The sequence below is a fragment of the Lathyrus oleraceus genome, chromosome 2, assembly GCF_024323335.1.
Source record: "Lathyrus oleraceus cultivar Zhongwan6 chromosome 2, CAAS_Psat_ZW6_1.0, whole genome shotgun sequence".
Taxonomy (NCBI): Eukaryota; Viridiplantae; Streptophyta; class Magnoliopsida; order Fabales; family Fabaceae; genus Lathyrus; species Lathyrus oleraceus.
In genome coordinates this window covers 95096683-95113149 of record NC_066580.1, presented here as the reverse complement: position 1 = coordinate 95113149, position 16467 = coordinate 95096683, and the positions used below count along the sequence as shown (strand labels likewise).

The window sequence follows — 16467 nt, the reverse complement described above, 5'->3', positions numbered from 1 at the left end:
TAATGTTTGATCTTGTCGAATGCCTTTTGATGTTCGTCATTCCATTCGAACTTCCCTTGTTTCAGGCGTAGGAGGGGATAGAAGGCTTGAGTTCGACCACTTAAGTTTGAGATGAATCTTATTAGGAAGTTTATCTTTCCTAATAATGATTGCAATTCTTTCTTGGTTGATGGTGCTTTGGTCTCCATAATAGCCTTCGTCTTGTTCTGATTGATTTCTATCCCCTTTTTATGGACCACAAAGCCCAGAAAATCTCCAGCCTGCACAAAGAATGCACACTTAAGAGGATTCATTTTTAAGCCATGTTTTCTCATTCTTTCAAATGATTGGCTTAGATGGGTTAGATGATCTTCATCTGACGTAAATTTTATCACAATATCATCTATGTACACTTGCATAAATGTCTCTATATAATCATGAAATATAGAATTCATTGCTCGCTGGTATGTTGCCCCAGCGTTTTTTAGACCAAAGGGCATAAATATCCACTCATAAGTGCCTATTGCCCTTGGACATCGAAAGGCTGTTTTAGAAACATCCTCTTCTGCAATGAAAATCTGGTTATAGCCAGAATATCCATCAAGCATGCTGAGATATTCATAGCCTGCAGCTGAGTCAACCAGCATTTCTGCCACAGGAATTGGATACTCATCTTTAGGAGTTGCTGCATTTAGATCACGAAAATCTATACACACTCGCAAAGAGCCATTTTTCTTGATAACAGGAACTATATTTGCAATCCAATCGACATACCTTGTGGTCCTAATGAAATTGCATCGAAGAAGTCTTTCGACCTCTTTTTTTATCTTTGAAAGGATCTCTAGGGCGAATCTCCTTGGAGTCTGCTTGATGGGCTTCTTGCCATCCTTGATAGGCAGCTTTAATTTGACCAAGTCCCTCTTCAAACCAGGCATCTCGTCGTAGTCCCACGCAAAGCAATATTTATTTTCTCTTAGCAATTCAATTACTCTTACTTTCAACTTGGGGTCCAGTTTAGTGCTGATGTAGGTGATTCTTTTTGTACTCCCATTTCCGAGATCAATTTCTTCAAGAGGATCTTGCGCTAACATCTTCGCACTTGACGTTACTGGATCTTTTTTGAATCCCAGAGGTTCTTCGTCATAGATGGCATCTAACCTCTATTCTGTTAGTTCCACAAGTACCTGTTCGTCAAGGGGTTTTGGTTTAGAGTACTCCCCAGGTCCTGTATTATAGATTTCACCATATGTGGCTTTGTCATCCATGTTTGTTATCTCGGCTTCGAGAGCCGCTTGTCTTTTGTTCTCAACCATGTAGGCCGAAATCTTTTCGAAAAAAGAAGACTCAGTCATAATACAGGTCTTCATCCCAGCCCATTGGCCGTATTTTAGATGATTCCCCTTCTTCTGGGTCTCCCATAATTTCCCTATCCCACTAAAATCCATTTGGATGAAGAGTCAAGAAGTAGAAATCATTTTTATTTGGGGCGTAGCCTCCTTCAGCTGGGTGGCATGGTCCTATATGAGCCAAGTTCCTGTCGAAGTTCTTCTTGTCTACATGGTTTACTTCTGCCATGAAGTAACTTTGGTCAGCTTCAACATTTTCTACCACACCATCTTCTCTCCAGACGGATATCCTTTGATGCATGGTCGAAGGAACTACCCCTATTCCATGTATCCATTCTCTTCCTAGTAGTAAGTTGTAATTTGCCTTCGCGGGTATTACCATGAACATTGTTGGTCTTGTGATTGATCCAACAGTCAGATCCACTTGTATGACACCCAGAGTCTGTCCTATCTTACCCTCATAATTTGACAATACCATATTGTGAGGTTTGACATCAGTGTCGAACATACCTATCTTATTTAACATGAATTGGGGCATCAAATTGACCGCTGCTCCTCCGTCCACCAAAACTTTATTCACCCCCACATGTCCAACTTTGGCCCTAATATATAGGGGCTTGAGGTGACTCTGCATCCCTTGGTGAGGCCTTTCAAAAAGAGCGTTCTGCTCTTCGACAGCGCCGCTGCTGAGAACATAGTAACACATTGGTTTATGCTTCGCCATCTCCACAACATCTGCTTCTTCATTATCTTCAACCTCCGTCTCCTGGTTATATTCATATGGTAGGACTGAGACTAGATTGCAATTCATATTAATAGAAGACACTCCGTCAGACTCGAAGTCGTCAGTGAGCATTTCCTCCTCTCTTACTTGTTCCTTATGAACTTTCTGACTTTTGTTTTCATCTAGAAACAACTTCCTTCCTACAGGTGGTTTGGTCGAATTCGTGACATTTGGGGGAACCTTGACGCTGCTGGATTCTCTAGTCTCTTTTGGATTCATCTCTCTTTCAGCCTTCCTCAACCTCTGATGTCTTCTCCACTGGGATCTTGACATAGGATTCTTTCCTTTGTAGTTCTCTAGCCCGATTGCCTCTCTCTTAGATGCCTAGAACTGTTTTCTATAAGCCCAAGAGGTTCTTCCTCCATCCTCAAAACTTTTCCACTTTCCTTTCTTCGACCCCACCTGAGTCCATTTGTCCCCAGGGACTTCTGCTGGCAGTTTAAACATAACTCTTTTCGCCCTTGGGTGAGGGTTGTCTGGCCTCCTAGGTGTTCCCCTCTTGTCGAAGATATACATATTTGGGTTACCTCCATGTCCGTCCCAACCTTGGTTAGATGGGATTCTTTCGAATGCTTCATCTAATTCTCTGTTGTACACTGCCCCACACCTGGGACACATCAAGCATTCTGTTTCGTACTTGTAGCAACGCACAATGAAACCAAGAAGGCTTTCTCCTGGCATGGGATACACCTTCTGTAATTGGCTTTCCTTCCTCGAGTTTCTCTCAGTCTTTGTTCATTTCCATCTTTCATAATCCTCAACCACCCATCGACATATCCTGATGTTGCACCTTGGGCACAACAACATGTCAGAATTTCTTTTGTGACATCTCCGAAGATATTCACGTAGGCTTTCGTTGGCTTTGGGATAGCCAAACTGCATCCCCTCTTGCTCCATCTTCAGACATTTCTCCATTTCCTCCATTTCTGGGGGGGGGGGGTTGTTGTTTTAGATCCACCATGTTGACACCTAGACTGGCGCCATCAGTGATTGAAATTTCCTCGAATTTCTTTCTTAGGCCCTCAGTGGCCTCAGTTGCTTTCCCCTTGAGACCTTCAGTGGCCCTTGGTTCGACGTTAGCAACCTGTTTACCTTTGACAGAGATTCCAAAGGAAACATCGTTATTTAGGCCATAAGTAGTCTGCTTTCCATCTAGCGTATAGCCTTCAGTTCCTATCGCCTTTACAGCCTCCACTTCCCCTACGTCAATCATGTTGATTTCGACAGATTCAGCATAGTTTGTATCAGCAATGTTGAGGGGATCGGCGTCAACCTTCATCTGGTTCTTTCCTTTGTCAGCGAACTTGATGCGGCCATCTCTGATTGCATTCTGAATAAGATCCCTGAAAAGAAAGCATTGTGAGGTTTTATGGCCTAAAAAATTGTGATATTTACAGAAGCCTCTTTTCTTTCGTTGTTCTAACGGAGGAATTTTGGTATTAGGAGGCACTATCATTTGGCCATCTTTTACTAATAAATCGAAGATCTCGTCACATTTGGTAACATCAAATGTGTAAGTCCTTTTAGGAAATCTATCATTCTTTTCAGTTTCGATAGGGTTCCTGTCATTCGAAGGTTTAAGTAATTTGCAGGCATAAGGTGGTGCTTCTTTTAATTCAACCAAATCTACTTCGAATCCCTCAAAACCATAAGGGTCTTCAGAGATTTCAGACTCCCCTTCTTCGAATTCGACATAAGCAACCCTCTCTTTCTTATAATTCTTATTTGCTCTGGCCTTTTCAGATTTTAAGCGTTTGACCTATTGAACCCTATATGCTAATTTGGCCATATCTCTTAGATGTTGGGTATCTAACTTTTTCCTGATGGAATAGTCTAAGCCTCCAGCGGCCATTTCGACCAACTCGTGCTCAAGCACTATTGTAAAGCATCTAGATTTCAACAAACGAAACCTATTCAGATAATCATCTATAGGTTCGGTGAATTTTCTTTTGATACTGGCTAATTCCTTAAGACTTATCTTAGTTTGGCCCACGTAGAATTGTTCATGAAACAATCTTTCCAGATGAGGCCAAGCATCTATGGAATTTGGTGGCAAAGTTGTAAACCACGTGAAGGCGTTATTTGTTAAAGAATTGGGGAAATATTTCATTCTTAGGTTCTCACTGTTCGCCAAATCCCCTGCCTCAGTCATGTATCTGGCTATGTGCTCTATAGCGGATTCACTAGTGTCTCCTGAGAATTTGGTGAACTTAGGGATTTTGCAACCCCTTGATAATTCTATTTGTAGGACATATTTTGATAACGGAGAGGAATAATTTGGCCGTCGAAGTCTTGTATTCAGACCATTCTGGGCCATGATTCTCTCTATCATACTAGTTAAGTCATTTTCCATCATGTTTTCCCGCCTGACCCTATGAATTACTTCGTCTGCATCCTGGTCTCTATTAACCATTATCACTCTCCTAGGTTGTTCTTCAGGGACTTCCAGTCGAATTGGTTGTTGTTCCAATCTTGCCTCCATGACCCTTTCGTCAGGCGCTTGCCTTGGTGGTCGAACCTGATCTATAGTTGGTTCTTCTCCCTGGACTATAACCTGGTTTGGCCTGCGTCGAACAGAAGACTGTGGGGCGCCTAGGAAATCTTCTATGCATCCCATCTGCGCTGACAGTTGTTGGTATGTTTGGGCATTGTCAGTGTTAGTCCTATTCACATTCTGTATCAGGGGAGAAAAAATGGTATTCATTTCTCTGGCCAGAACTCCCACCATATCATGGTTACTGGCATCCATTTGCTGTCTAAAGGTTGTCTGGTTATTCGTTGTAAGGGTAGGTAATAAGGTGGGGACTCCTTGTGATTGGATATTTCGACCTACATGGTTCATGCCAGATCCAGAATTTTGAATTGGCGAAATAACCGTATTATGTGGTTGAGTATATATGGAAGAATTGTTTTGAAGTCCCGCCATGGCAGTAGATGGTATTCCATATGGGTATTCTCTCAAAGGCCTAAAGTTCTCGAATCCTGGTGGCCTAGGGGTTGAAATTGCACGAGTGTTTGTTACGCCTGACATAATAGGCATTGTTGTCGAATTATGCAAGGCCATGGATCCAGATGTTGGTATGGCCTATGCACTAGGGATCTCAGTGGATACATCAATCGAATTTGCTCTGATTGTGCCTGTTCCCCGGGGAGGGAATTGTTCCCCTTGACTGGTTGTATTAACCATCTTTTTTGCGTTTTTTCTGTTGGTTATAGGTTGCGAATTATTGGTTATCCTACCACTTCTAAGGATCATACAACACTAATTTTTAAACCAAAAGAATAACAACAATTTTTGTATTGTAAAAGTAAAGCAAACTATTGTAATTAACAATTATTTTGACACTGTCCTACTGGGCGTGCCAATTTGTTTACCAGTGATTTCTGATAAACAACCGCTAGTCTTCCAATATTATAGATTTTTGGTAACTTACATGATCGACTAGATTGATCCTAGGACATGTGTCTCAAGAACTATTATTATGGTGATTTGACTCATGGTTAAATTTGTTTCTGGTTTATGAACATCGAAAAGTATTTTGACAACAATTCTAAACGAAATTTATGACTTTATGAATAAAGAGTAAATGACGATAACTTTGTAGGAAAGGGTTTTTAAAGATAACGAAAGTACTTGGAAAGGTGAAGATAAGTGAAGTAAATGTTTTCAGTTTTGAGAAAGTACTGGAAATGAAAACTTGACGAAATGTAAATGCAAAGGTGAAAATGATGATAAAATACTGAAAATAAGGGCAATTCGACAGAAGAAAAGACAGTGAATAATTTTAATTTAAATAACTTGCATGAAATAGATAACATGAACAAAATTATGGTGTTCTTCATACATACATTTTCAGCATAAAACTCTTTTCTCTCGCTCTGGTACTTTGAGTATATTTTGTGAATTTCTGTATATCTGTTTGAACACACCTTGAAATCTAAAACTAAGACCCCTATTTATAACAATCCGACCCTAACGGCCTCTATATAGATGACTTCCTCGTTCGACATTTTCAAGTGTTGCATGTCTTAGATGTTTCCACGTGTTGACCTGACGAAACTGCTTCGTTTAAATTTCAAATCTTTCCCACTTGAAGCTTCGACTCTGTCAAAACGCCTACGTCGAAGAGAGCTTTGTGGAGATCCAAAAAATCTTCTAAGTCTCAGGCTCTGACAAGAAAGATTTGTTTACCCAAGAAAAGAATTCAACAAACAGCTTCGACACAACCATTTTTTATTTATTCTTCAAACGTAACACTTCCAAAGAACTTCAACTATTTGTCGAAATCTCCAGTTAACACATGGTCATTGTGAAGCTATTATTTTGAACCTGTGACTTATGCCATCTTTGAAGTCATCTGACACATGGGCAAATTATGAAGAAGATTATGAAGTTGCTAAGCTTGGATGTGGCTATCTTTATTTCACACCTTGCTATTCATATTGCTATTTGTGTATTGCATTTTTGCTTGACTCTAAAGTCCAAGTAAAATTTGGGTTTCTATATGATATTCTTGTCTATTGGATTGCAGCCCATTGGTCAGATCTTTTCAACTCTTAACTTTAAAATTTGTGCTTAGGATTAGTCTCTTCATCTCCTCCCCACTTCTTTAATTTCAAAGTCTTTCCCTCCTTTTAAAATCTTCTTTGCTTGGATCTGTTTTTCTAACTTATACCATATTGCAAACTAGAAACTTTGGCCTTATGCCATTGCATTTTCAAACTTTTTTTCTTTAATCAAATTTGTAAATAAATTTAACTATACTTGACTTAAAATTTCAAAATCCAAAAAGAATTAACATTCATTCAAACCATTTTTAGGCCCTTGTGCCTTTTAAACTTAAAACTTTGTTAAAAGCAATGCATCCACTTTGAAATTGTTACCACGAACTACGAGGTTTTGATCCCTCATTTTTATGTTGGTACGTAGGCACAAGTCCGAAGGTCTTGTCAAACACAAAAATATAATTAATGAATTCTTTTCTCATCCCCCCATTCTATTTATTTGCAAACATCATTTGTCCAAAACACATATGCATACAAAAAAGGGCTCCCTAGGAGTACGTAAGACACTTTTGATGCTAACACCTTCCCTCTGTGTAACCAACCCCCTTACCTGTAATCTCTGGAATTTTATTAGTTTTGATTTGAAAACTTCTTATCTTTTGGGTTTTGTTCGTACTTTTCCTTTTTCCCTTGGAAATAATAAAAGCGCGGTGGCGACTCTTGTTTTATTGACGTCTAGCTTATCCATAGCTTGATGATCATGCATTTACTGTTACACAATGCATTCAATGTTTACGCTATTTAGGCTGTGCAGATGAATAACTTAGCAATGCATTCAATTTCAGTAAAGAAACTTAGATTTTTAAAAATGTCTTCCACGTAACATTACATGATGGTACGTAGGCACAAGTCCGAAGGTCTTGTCAAACACAAAAATATAATTAATGAATTCTTTTCTCATCCCCTCATTCTATTTATTTGCAAACATCATTTGTCCAAAACACATATGCATACAAAAAAGGGCTCCCTAGGAGTACGTAAGACACTTTTGGTGCTAACACCTTCCCTCTGTGTAACCAACCCCCTTACCTGTAATCTCTGGCATTTTATTAGTTTTGATTTGAAAACTTCTTATCTTTTGGGTTTTATTCATACTTTTCCTTTTTCCCTTGGAAATAGTAAAAGCGCGGTGGCGACTCTTGTTTTATTGACGTCTATCTTATCCATAGCTTAATGATCATGCATTTACTGCTACACAGTGCATTCAATGTTTACGCTATTTAGGCTGTGCAGATGAACAACTTAGCAATGCATTCAATTTAAGTAAAGAAACTTAGATTTTTAAAAATGTCTTCCACGTAACATTACATGGTCATCGCCCATGTCGAAGGTGAAATATTTGATCATCAGTTGTTCGGTTTTGGTTTTCGAAACACAGTGGTAACTCGGTTTACAATAAATCGATGATCAAAATTTTCACATCTGAAACAAAGAACAGAAAAGAAATTGCAGTGCAGTAATGTGGGCCAAATCATTTATAAAAATCCGGTTTGGTTTGCAGAAAACCAGGTGAAATTTTATCAGAAGAAGATTCGAGATGATGACGATGTTTAACATATGTTTGTCAGTCACGAACAATCTGGTTACAACGATATAGAGTTGTATATATTACCACATCAACAATAGATGTCTCAGTTCATTGATCAGTCGCAAGTGTTTTGTGAGACTGATGATGAACAAGCTGAGGTGAATGTTCCAGAGGACGAAGAAGAAGAAGCCGAGATCATGGTTGATTCAATGGTGAACGCTGATGAGGAAGAGGAGCCAATAACAGCAAGTCATGTATATTGTCCACCCTAACACATGACAAGGTTGAATTTGGGTTCCGATGAACCTTCATCAGATATATGGTATAATCCTTATGTGCAAATGCAAGGATCTTTAAAATAAGGAGACACATTTCGCACAAAAGAGGAATATGTAAAAGCCATTAAGGAATTCCACATGCAACTATCAGCTGATTTCAGAGTTGACAGAACTGACGCATTGAGGTATAAAATTTATTGTCTGAATGAGCACTTTCTTTTTAGGTTGTCAGCTTCGTATCGGAAGAGGAGCGAGTCTTGGGAGATTGGATCAATGGGTCCAGATCACACATGCATGCTGACAAACCCAATACGGGATCATCGTAAATTAAGCTCTCAGCTAATATACGATGAAATATTATCTGTCATTGGCGATAATCCGTCGTTAAAAGTGAGTACAATAATCTCGCATATTAGCGCAGAGTACGAGTACACTCTATCATATAGAAAGGCATGGATAGCTAGGACAAAGACATTTGAAAAAGTGTTTGGCAATTGGGAGGAGTCTTACAAACAACTTCCAAAATACCTATTGAAGGGGAGACTGTCGAGGGATGGAGTTTTTTCCTAAGAAATCTCCGATTGCATATTGCACCTCAGCCTAACTTATGTTTGATCTCCGACAGACACCCTTCAATCATCAGTGCATATGATAACATTGATAACGGCTGGCAAAATCCTCTTTCGATGCATATGTTATGTATTAGACATATTGCTCAGAATTTCATGCGGGAAATAAAAGATAAGACGTTGCAGAAGAAGGTTGTCAATGCAGGTTATGCATTATCAGAACCTTCTTTCGAACACTACCGCGAAGAAATAATATTGTCAAACGAAGATGCAGTACGGCAGATCGATAGTATTTCATTGGAGAAGTGGACTAGGGCATACGACAATGGTCAATGTTGAGGCCACATGACGACAAATCTTGTGGAATCAATGAACTCTGTCTTCAAAGGCATCAATAACCTACCTATAACCGCTTTGGTGCAAGGAACATATTTCAGGCTAGGGGCGCTGTTTGAAACCAGACGCTCAAAATGGAGTTCAATGTTGCAATCTGGACAGTTGTTCAATGATGCTTCAATGAAATTCATTAGACATGAAGCTACCAAAGCAAACACACACGTGGTTGCAGTCTTTGACCATACTAAAGGTTGGTATAAGGTTGTCGACTCCATGGATCATAATAAGGGCATGGCGATGAGACAATATAAAGTCGAACTAGATAGAGATTGATTTGACTGCGGAAAGTTCCAAGCCTTTCGTACCCCTTGCTCCCATGTAATTTCGGCATGCTCAAAGGTTCGAAGGGATCCATCCTACTTACTATCTGAAGTTTACAAAGTCACCAGCCTTTCAAATGTTTATAAAATTAGTTTTTTCGCAGTGGCAAAAGAGGATTATTGGCCAAAATATCAAGAGGACATCGTCTGACACAACGAAGTTATGTGAAGGAAGAAAAAGGGTCGCCCAAACAACACCCGGATTCGAACCGAAATGGATATGGCGAACAAAATGGTTAGACTGTGTAGTTCATGCCGTCAGACAGGTCAAAATCGCAATAACTGTCATAGTGTTGGAACGAGCACAACCAGATAAATCCACATGTACCTCTATCACAATATATGAAAAACTAAATTTATTTTATATTAGAGGTCCGTGACGAAAGTACCATTACATAAACAGTAACACAAATAATTATAACAACTAGAATACAAGAGCTATGCGATTACAACCATTAAAACAATTTTGAACATGTAATGCATCATCCTACGAACGTCTTGGTCGGTCTTAATATCCACTAATTCATGCACTTCTCCGTTTTGGTTGAACGTGGACATAAGCTATTGTATTCTTCTAATCCTTTCACCCTCTCCAATTTCTCCCTCTAACCAACTGTACAACGTCCGATTAAGATGTTCAAATGTATATGTGTTCCAAAGCCGAATTTGTACCGAAGCCGCAACAGTGAAAAATATTACATCTGCATTTCGTTTCTGAATGTATGCAGACATTGTTAAAACAGAGAAACTTGAAGGTGAGTGGGATTGAACTAGAGAAAATATGGTATTAGGAGATGATTTTGTGTGAAAAATATTGCATCAAAAGCGTGACATTTATACAGAGTGAACATAAAATGCATGCGTCAATAGTGTTGACGCCCACATGACATGACATGCAGGCGCCAAAGGGATTGACGCCCACACCACAAATAACACTAAGACGCCATGAGCATTGACGCCTCCTCATGAGGGCCAATGCATGCGCCAATAGCATTGACGCCTCCTCATGAGAAGCCCAATACATGCGTCAATGCTATTGGCGCCTCCTCTTCATGCTTAAGGGGTGCGTCAGTTCGTTTGGCACATCCTCTTCTAAAAGTGATTATTTTAATATATATTTTTTGAATTATTTGTTATTTTTGATTTTTTTTTTTAAAAATGATTATTTTAAAAAAATCACAAAGTGAGTACTATTTCTTTGTATACCTCTTCCAACGTATTTATAAATTTAATTGTTAACAAAATTATTAATCCGTAGGTAAAAACCTTAAACAAGATAACATTAAAACAAATAGAATATTTATTTTAGAAGCCTCGACCAATTAAATAAGGAGAATTGGAAGACGTGAGATTAGACCGAGACTAGGTATAAAAGAAAGTGCTAGTGTTACAAGACAAGACAATGGTTGATTTGAACATGAAGGAAGATTCGCACATCTAACACGTCATCACGTCCCTTCTCTCAATCTTCCAGTAGATAGCGACCTTCTCTTCACATAACAAATTAGAATCTTCTAAATTTGGACCAATTCATGCCCTTTACAAGACTTGTAATTATTCCACATTAGATATTACACCTTCCCCTTCCTATTTCTATTCATTTTCATATTTCCATGAATATTACTAGTCGTAATATAATTCAAATATCAAGATCTATTTTTTTTTTTAAATAATCAACTTTTTTTAAAAATAATTCTAAAATAATAAATTAAAAAAAAAAAATCCAAAATAATCACATTTAAAAGAGGATGCGTCAGATGAATCGGCACATTCCATATGGATGAAAAGGAGATGCCCAAGACATTTGTGCATGCACTGGTAGCCTCATGAGGATGTGTCAATGCTCTTGGTGCCTGCATTGACCCTCATGAGGAGGCGCCAATGCCTCTAGCGCCTGCATTGGGCCTCGTGAAGAGGCGTCAATGTCTTTGGCGCCTGCATGATGCCTTAAGAGGAGACGTCAATGCATATGGCACCTGCATGTGTTGACATGTTGGACGCCTAGCCTCTTGGCGCATGCATTTTATACCTTGTCATAGAGATTCCTTGGACGCATGCACTGTGTGTTCTTGTCATTCTTGTCACTGCATGCATGGTCAAGTCCGTGCAGACGAACCGAGTGATCAATGCATTCAACGTTTATACTATTTAAGTGCATTTGAATAACACATTAATGCATTCAATTTCAGTATAGAAAAGAAAGTTAGAATTATAAAAATGTCTTCCTCACAATATTACATGATTAGTACCCATATTGAAGGTGAAATATTTGAGCATGAATTATTCGGTTTTTGTTTTCGCAACACAGAGGTAACTCGGTTTACAATAAATCGATGATCAAATTTTTCACATCTGAAACAAAGAATAGAAAAGAAATTGCAATGCAGTCTTGTTGGACAAATCATCTATAAAAATCCGGTTTGGTTTGTAGAGAACCAGATGAAGTTTTATTAGAAGAAGATTCGAGATGATGAAGATGCTCAACATATGTTTCTCAGTCACGAACAATCAGGGTACAACGATATATAATTTTATATATTACCACAACAACAACAAGTGTCTCAGTTTATTGATCAGTCACAAGTGTTTTGTGAAACTGATGACGAACAAGTTGAGGTGAATGTTGCAGATGACGAAGAGGAAGAAGTCGAGATCTTAGTTGATTCAATGGTGAACGCTGATGAAGAAGAGGAGTCATTACTAACTAGTCATGTATATTGTCCAACTCAACACATGACAAGGTTGAATTTGGGTTTCGATGAACCTTCATCGGATATATGGTACAATCCTTATGTGAAAATGCAATGATCTTTGAAACAAGGAGACACATTTCGCACAAAAGATGATTGTGTAAAACCATAAAAAAAAAATCACATGTAATTATCAGTTGATTTCAGAGTTGATAGAACAAACTGTTCAACGTCCGATTAAGACGTTTAAACGTATCTCTATTCTAGAGACAGATCTTTATCAGAGACGCAACGACGGAAAATATTACATCAACATTTCACTTTTGAATGTATGCAGACATGGTTAAAACATAAAAATTTGAAGAAGAGTGGAGTTGAATGAGAGAAAATATGGTAGTAGGGGATGATTTTGTGAAAAATATTGCATCCAAGGCGAGGTATTTATGGAGAGGAGGTATAAAATGCATGTGCCAAGAGGCTAGGTGCCCAACATGTCAACACATGCAGGCGTTAGAGGCATTGGCGCCTCCTCTTAAGGCACCATGCAGGCGCTAGAGGCATTGTTGCCTCCTCATGAGGGCCAATGCAGACGCCAAGGGCATTGACGCCTCCTCATGAGACTACCAATGCAGACGTCAATGCCTTGGACGCCTCCTCTTCATCCATATGGGATGCGCCGGTTCATCTGACTCATCCTCTTTTAAATGTGATTATTTTGAAAAAAAATAAAAATTTTGCTATTTTAAAATTATTTTTCAAAAAATTGATTATTTAAAAAAATCAAGATCTAAACCCTTACAACTACTAAGTTTAGAGATTCCATCTAGAATAATATTTTATTTTATTTTTAAGATTAAACAATAAAATTTTACAATATTTTATTATTATTGTTAGTATTGTATAATAAAATATTCACATTAAAATGACAGTATTATGAAAAGCGATGTAATTTAAATGTTTCCATTTGTTACTGCTTTTGTATAAAAAAAGTAAAGCGTGTCCACATTTATAACCCTCTTAAAATAAACTCAAAAAAAAAAAATTTAAGAGAAGAGAATTTATTTTTCAAGAAAGACTTGTTTGACACAAAATCCAAATATTTGGGGCACATCCAATTTTTGTAAGAAAATAACTCCATTATATATTTTAATATTATTTTAACTTTGATTTATTTATTTATTTATTTATTTACGTGAGTGTCTCCTAAATATAAAAGAAAATGATAAGTTAATCGGTAAAATTGTCATCAATTTACATTTAGAAGGTCCCGAATTTGGTTAGATTTATTTACATCTTATCTATTTTTCTTTTTCTACTTCTCTTATTATGACTATCGTTTAATAGGTTTAAGGTTATTATTTGGCTCTCTCGTGCTTAGAATATTTTGGAGGTTTTTTGAGTGCCCCCTCCAAGAAATTGGATAAAGTTGAATTGTGATGGAACCTTCAAATCTCCTTCGGGTCTTTTGGCTTATGGGGGCATTGCTAGAGACAATGATGTTCCTTTTTGGATGTTTTTTTTTCGTATTTAGGAGTCTCAAATTCTCTCATTGCTAAACTCTCGGATGTTATAATAGTAATAGAGTTCGCTCTTAAGAAGAATTAACATAATGTTTGAGTGGAATCGGATTCGGCGGCGGTGGTTAGAGCTTTAAGTCCTATTTTTGTGTGCCATGGGTGATTAAGAATAGATGGCTTAATTGTATATATAAATTTAGTTTCAAAGTAGAATTTTGTTGTTTCTCATTTTTAGAGAAAGAAATAGTTGTGCAAATGTGCTTGTTAATTTAGGTCATATTTTGACTGATATTACTCTCTTTTCTTCTATATATTTGTGTATTATGGTTGATTTTATAAAGAGCAGGATTGATTTGTCTTTTTTTAAATTTGCTTAATATTGAGAGGGTTTTGATTAAAAATTTCACTAGTCATAATTTCTACGTCGGTGAAGATTTAAAAAAAAAACATATTCAAAATTCTATTAAATAGACGTGATTCATTGGATAGTGTAAAAATATTTTAAATAGACGTGATTCATTGGATAGTGTAAAAATATTTTAAAATGTCATTACAAAATAAATCCTTATTTTATTTAAGTTTCAGTTGCAACTAGCCTAGCAGCAGATAACTAAGGAGGATTATAATCCTTAATTTATTTTGAAGCAGTTTTGATTTAATCAATTTGGGTCAGAGTCGTATCCGTAAGTTACTACTAGCAGCCCCAATTGAGTAATCAATTGTTTTACCAAGTTACAAGACTTTTAAGTTTTTTAGTGGCTGAAATGAATCCTATATTCCATATAATGTATGAAATTTCCAAACAAATTGACAATTCTTTATTCATTTAAGACCAATATTAAGGTACACAATACAATTGACCGTGTGTGGTCCACATCGTTTCCTTTGATTTTTCTATCCATATACCATACCAAGTCTTCATCTTCTGAAAACTCTATCTATATAAACAAACTTCAACTCCTTCCATAATCATAAACATCCACTTAAACCCTAAAATACATTCTTCAAATACATCATAATATTTCAATCTTAATCTTCATATACTCAAAGACATGCCAATAGGGTTCATGGAACTGCATCTTCTCAAAGCCAAAGGCCTCAATGCCACTTGTTTCTTTGGTACTACATAAAAACTTCCTTGCCTTTTTTTTTAAAAATTAATAACTTATTTTTATTATATATTTTTAACAACTCTTTGTTTATTATTTTAGGTGGAATGGAAGATCCTTATGTTTTGATACAATATGAAGGCCAAGAGCATAAGAGCACTGTTGCTAAAGGTAACTTTATTATTATTATTATTATTATTATTATTATTATTCAACATCTTTATTTAAATAATGCTTGAAATAAATTAGTATTCTAATGGTTTTTTTGATGTAGGTAGAGGAAGAAAGCATATATGGGATGAGAAATTTATGTTCAAAGTAGAGAGTTTTGGATCAAAAGATAAACACAAAATCATTCTCAAGATTATGGACAAAGACAGCTTTTCTGCTGATGACTTCATTGGACAAACCATGTAATGATTACTACTTCATTATCATCTATAGCTCTAACCATGTTTCTTTTTGTTAATTTGTTCATGTGTTCTTTGAACAGAATCTATGTGAAGGATTTGTTGACTCAAGGTGTAGAAAATGGAGTTTCTAAGCTTCCACCTCTCAAGTATAGAGTTGTTCGTGCAGATCAATCTTATCGTGGAGAAGTTGATGTTGCCATTACTTTTACTCCAAAGGTCATATATATTATCATGCTAGTTAAACAATTGCTAATGATGCTAACTTTAAGTGCATTTAAATGTTTTATATGTATGTAGTTATGGTAATTGAGTTTTGGTTGATTTTTTTCTTTGTTGGAAATAGGTGGAAGATGAACTTAATATTGAAGAAGACATAGGAGGATGGAAAGAAAGTAACTATTATCTATCTTAGAATAGCATGGTCACCATGTGAAAATTATGTGTAGCTTGAAAGTAGTTTTGAATTTTCATTTTGTAATGTCATTACTTCATATTCTTTTGTTTTTTTAGCAAGTGTTAAAGGTAAAAATGTAAACTGTTAGGTGATAATCAGAGTTGTGGTTAAAGGGATTGTTAGTGAGGTTTATGGTAGCTAACAGTTGTTACATGGTACTTCTATGATGTTTGTATTCATTTGTACTATTCAATTCAATGAGAATCATTTCTCAATTCTCTCATTTCAACTTCTTTGATAGTATTTCATAGTTTTAAAAAGAACGTTGTGTTTGTGATTATTGTATCATCTTCCATCCCATCTTAGCTTTGAGATATTTTTTTTAAATAATTATATTTTTCAAAAAAATTTCTAAAATAATTATATTTTCAAAAAATATACCAAAGTAATCATGTTTCAAGAAAAAAAAACTGCCCATAAAAAGAATAGTTAGATGGTATGGCACATGGACTTAATTTTTGTATATAGGCGTCATAGGACATGGTTGTTGAAATTGTATATTTCGTGTCGGGTTTTTG

The 16467-nt window shown here is 36.7% G+C and overlaps 1 protein-coding gene across 1 annotated transcript; it reads left to right on the top strand.

Moving 5' to 3' along the window:
• The first annotated feature begins 14926 nt into the window (after positions 1-14926).
• On the top strand, positions 14927-16170 carry LOC127118286 (elicitor-responsive protein 1). Its single transcript, XM_051048456.1, has 5 exons — positions 14927-15092; positions 15185-15253; positions 15357-15495; positions 15576-15711; positions 15839-16170. The coding sequence occupies exons 1-5, from the start codon at positions 15026-15028 to the stop codon at positions 15905-15907; spliced, it is 480 nt and encodes a 159-aa protein (XP_050904413.1). The 5' UTR covers positions 14927-15025; the 3' UTR covers positions 15908-16170.
• Positions 16171-16467: the final 297 nt, after the last annotated feature.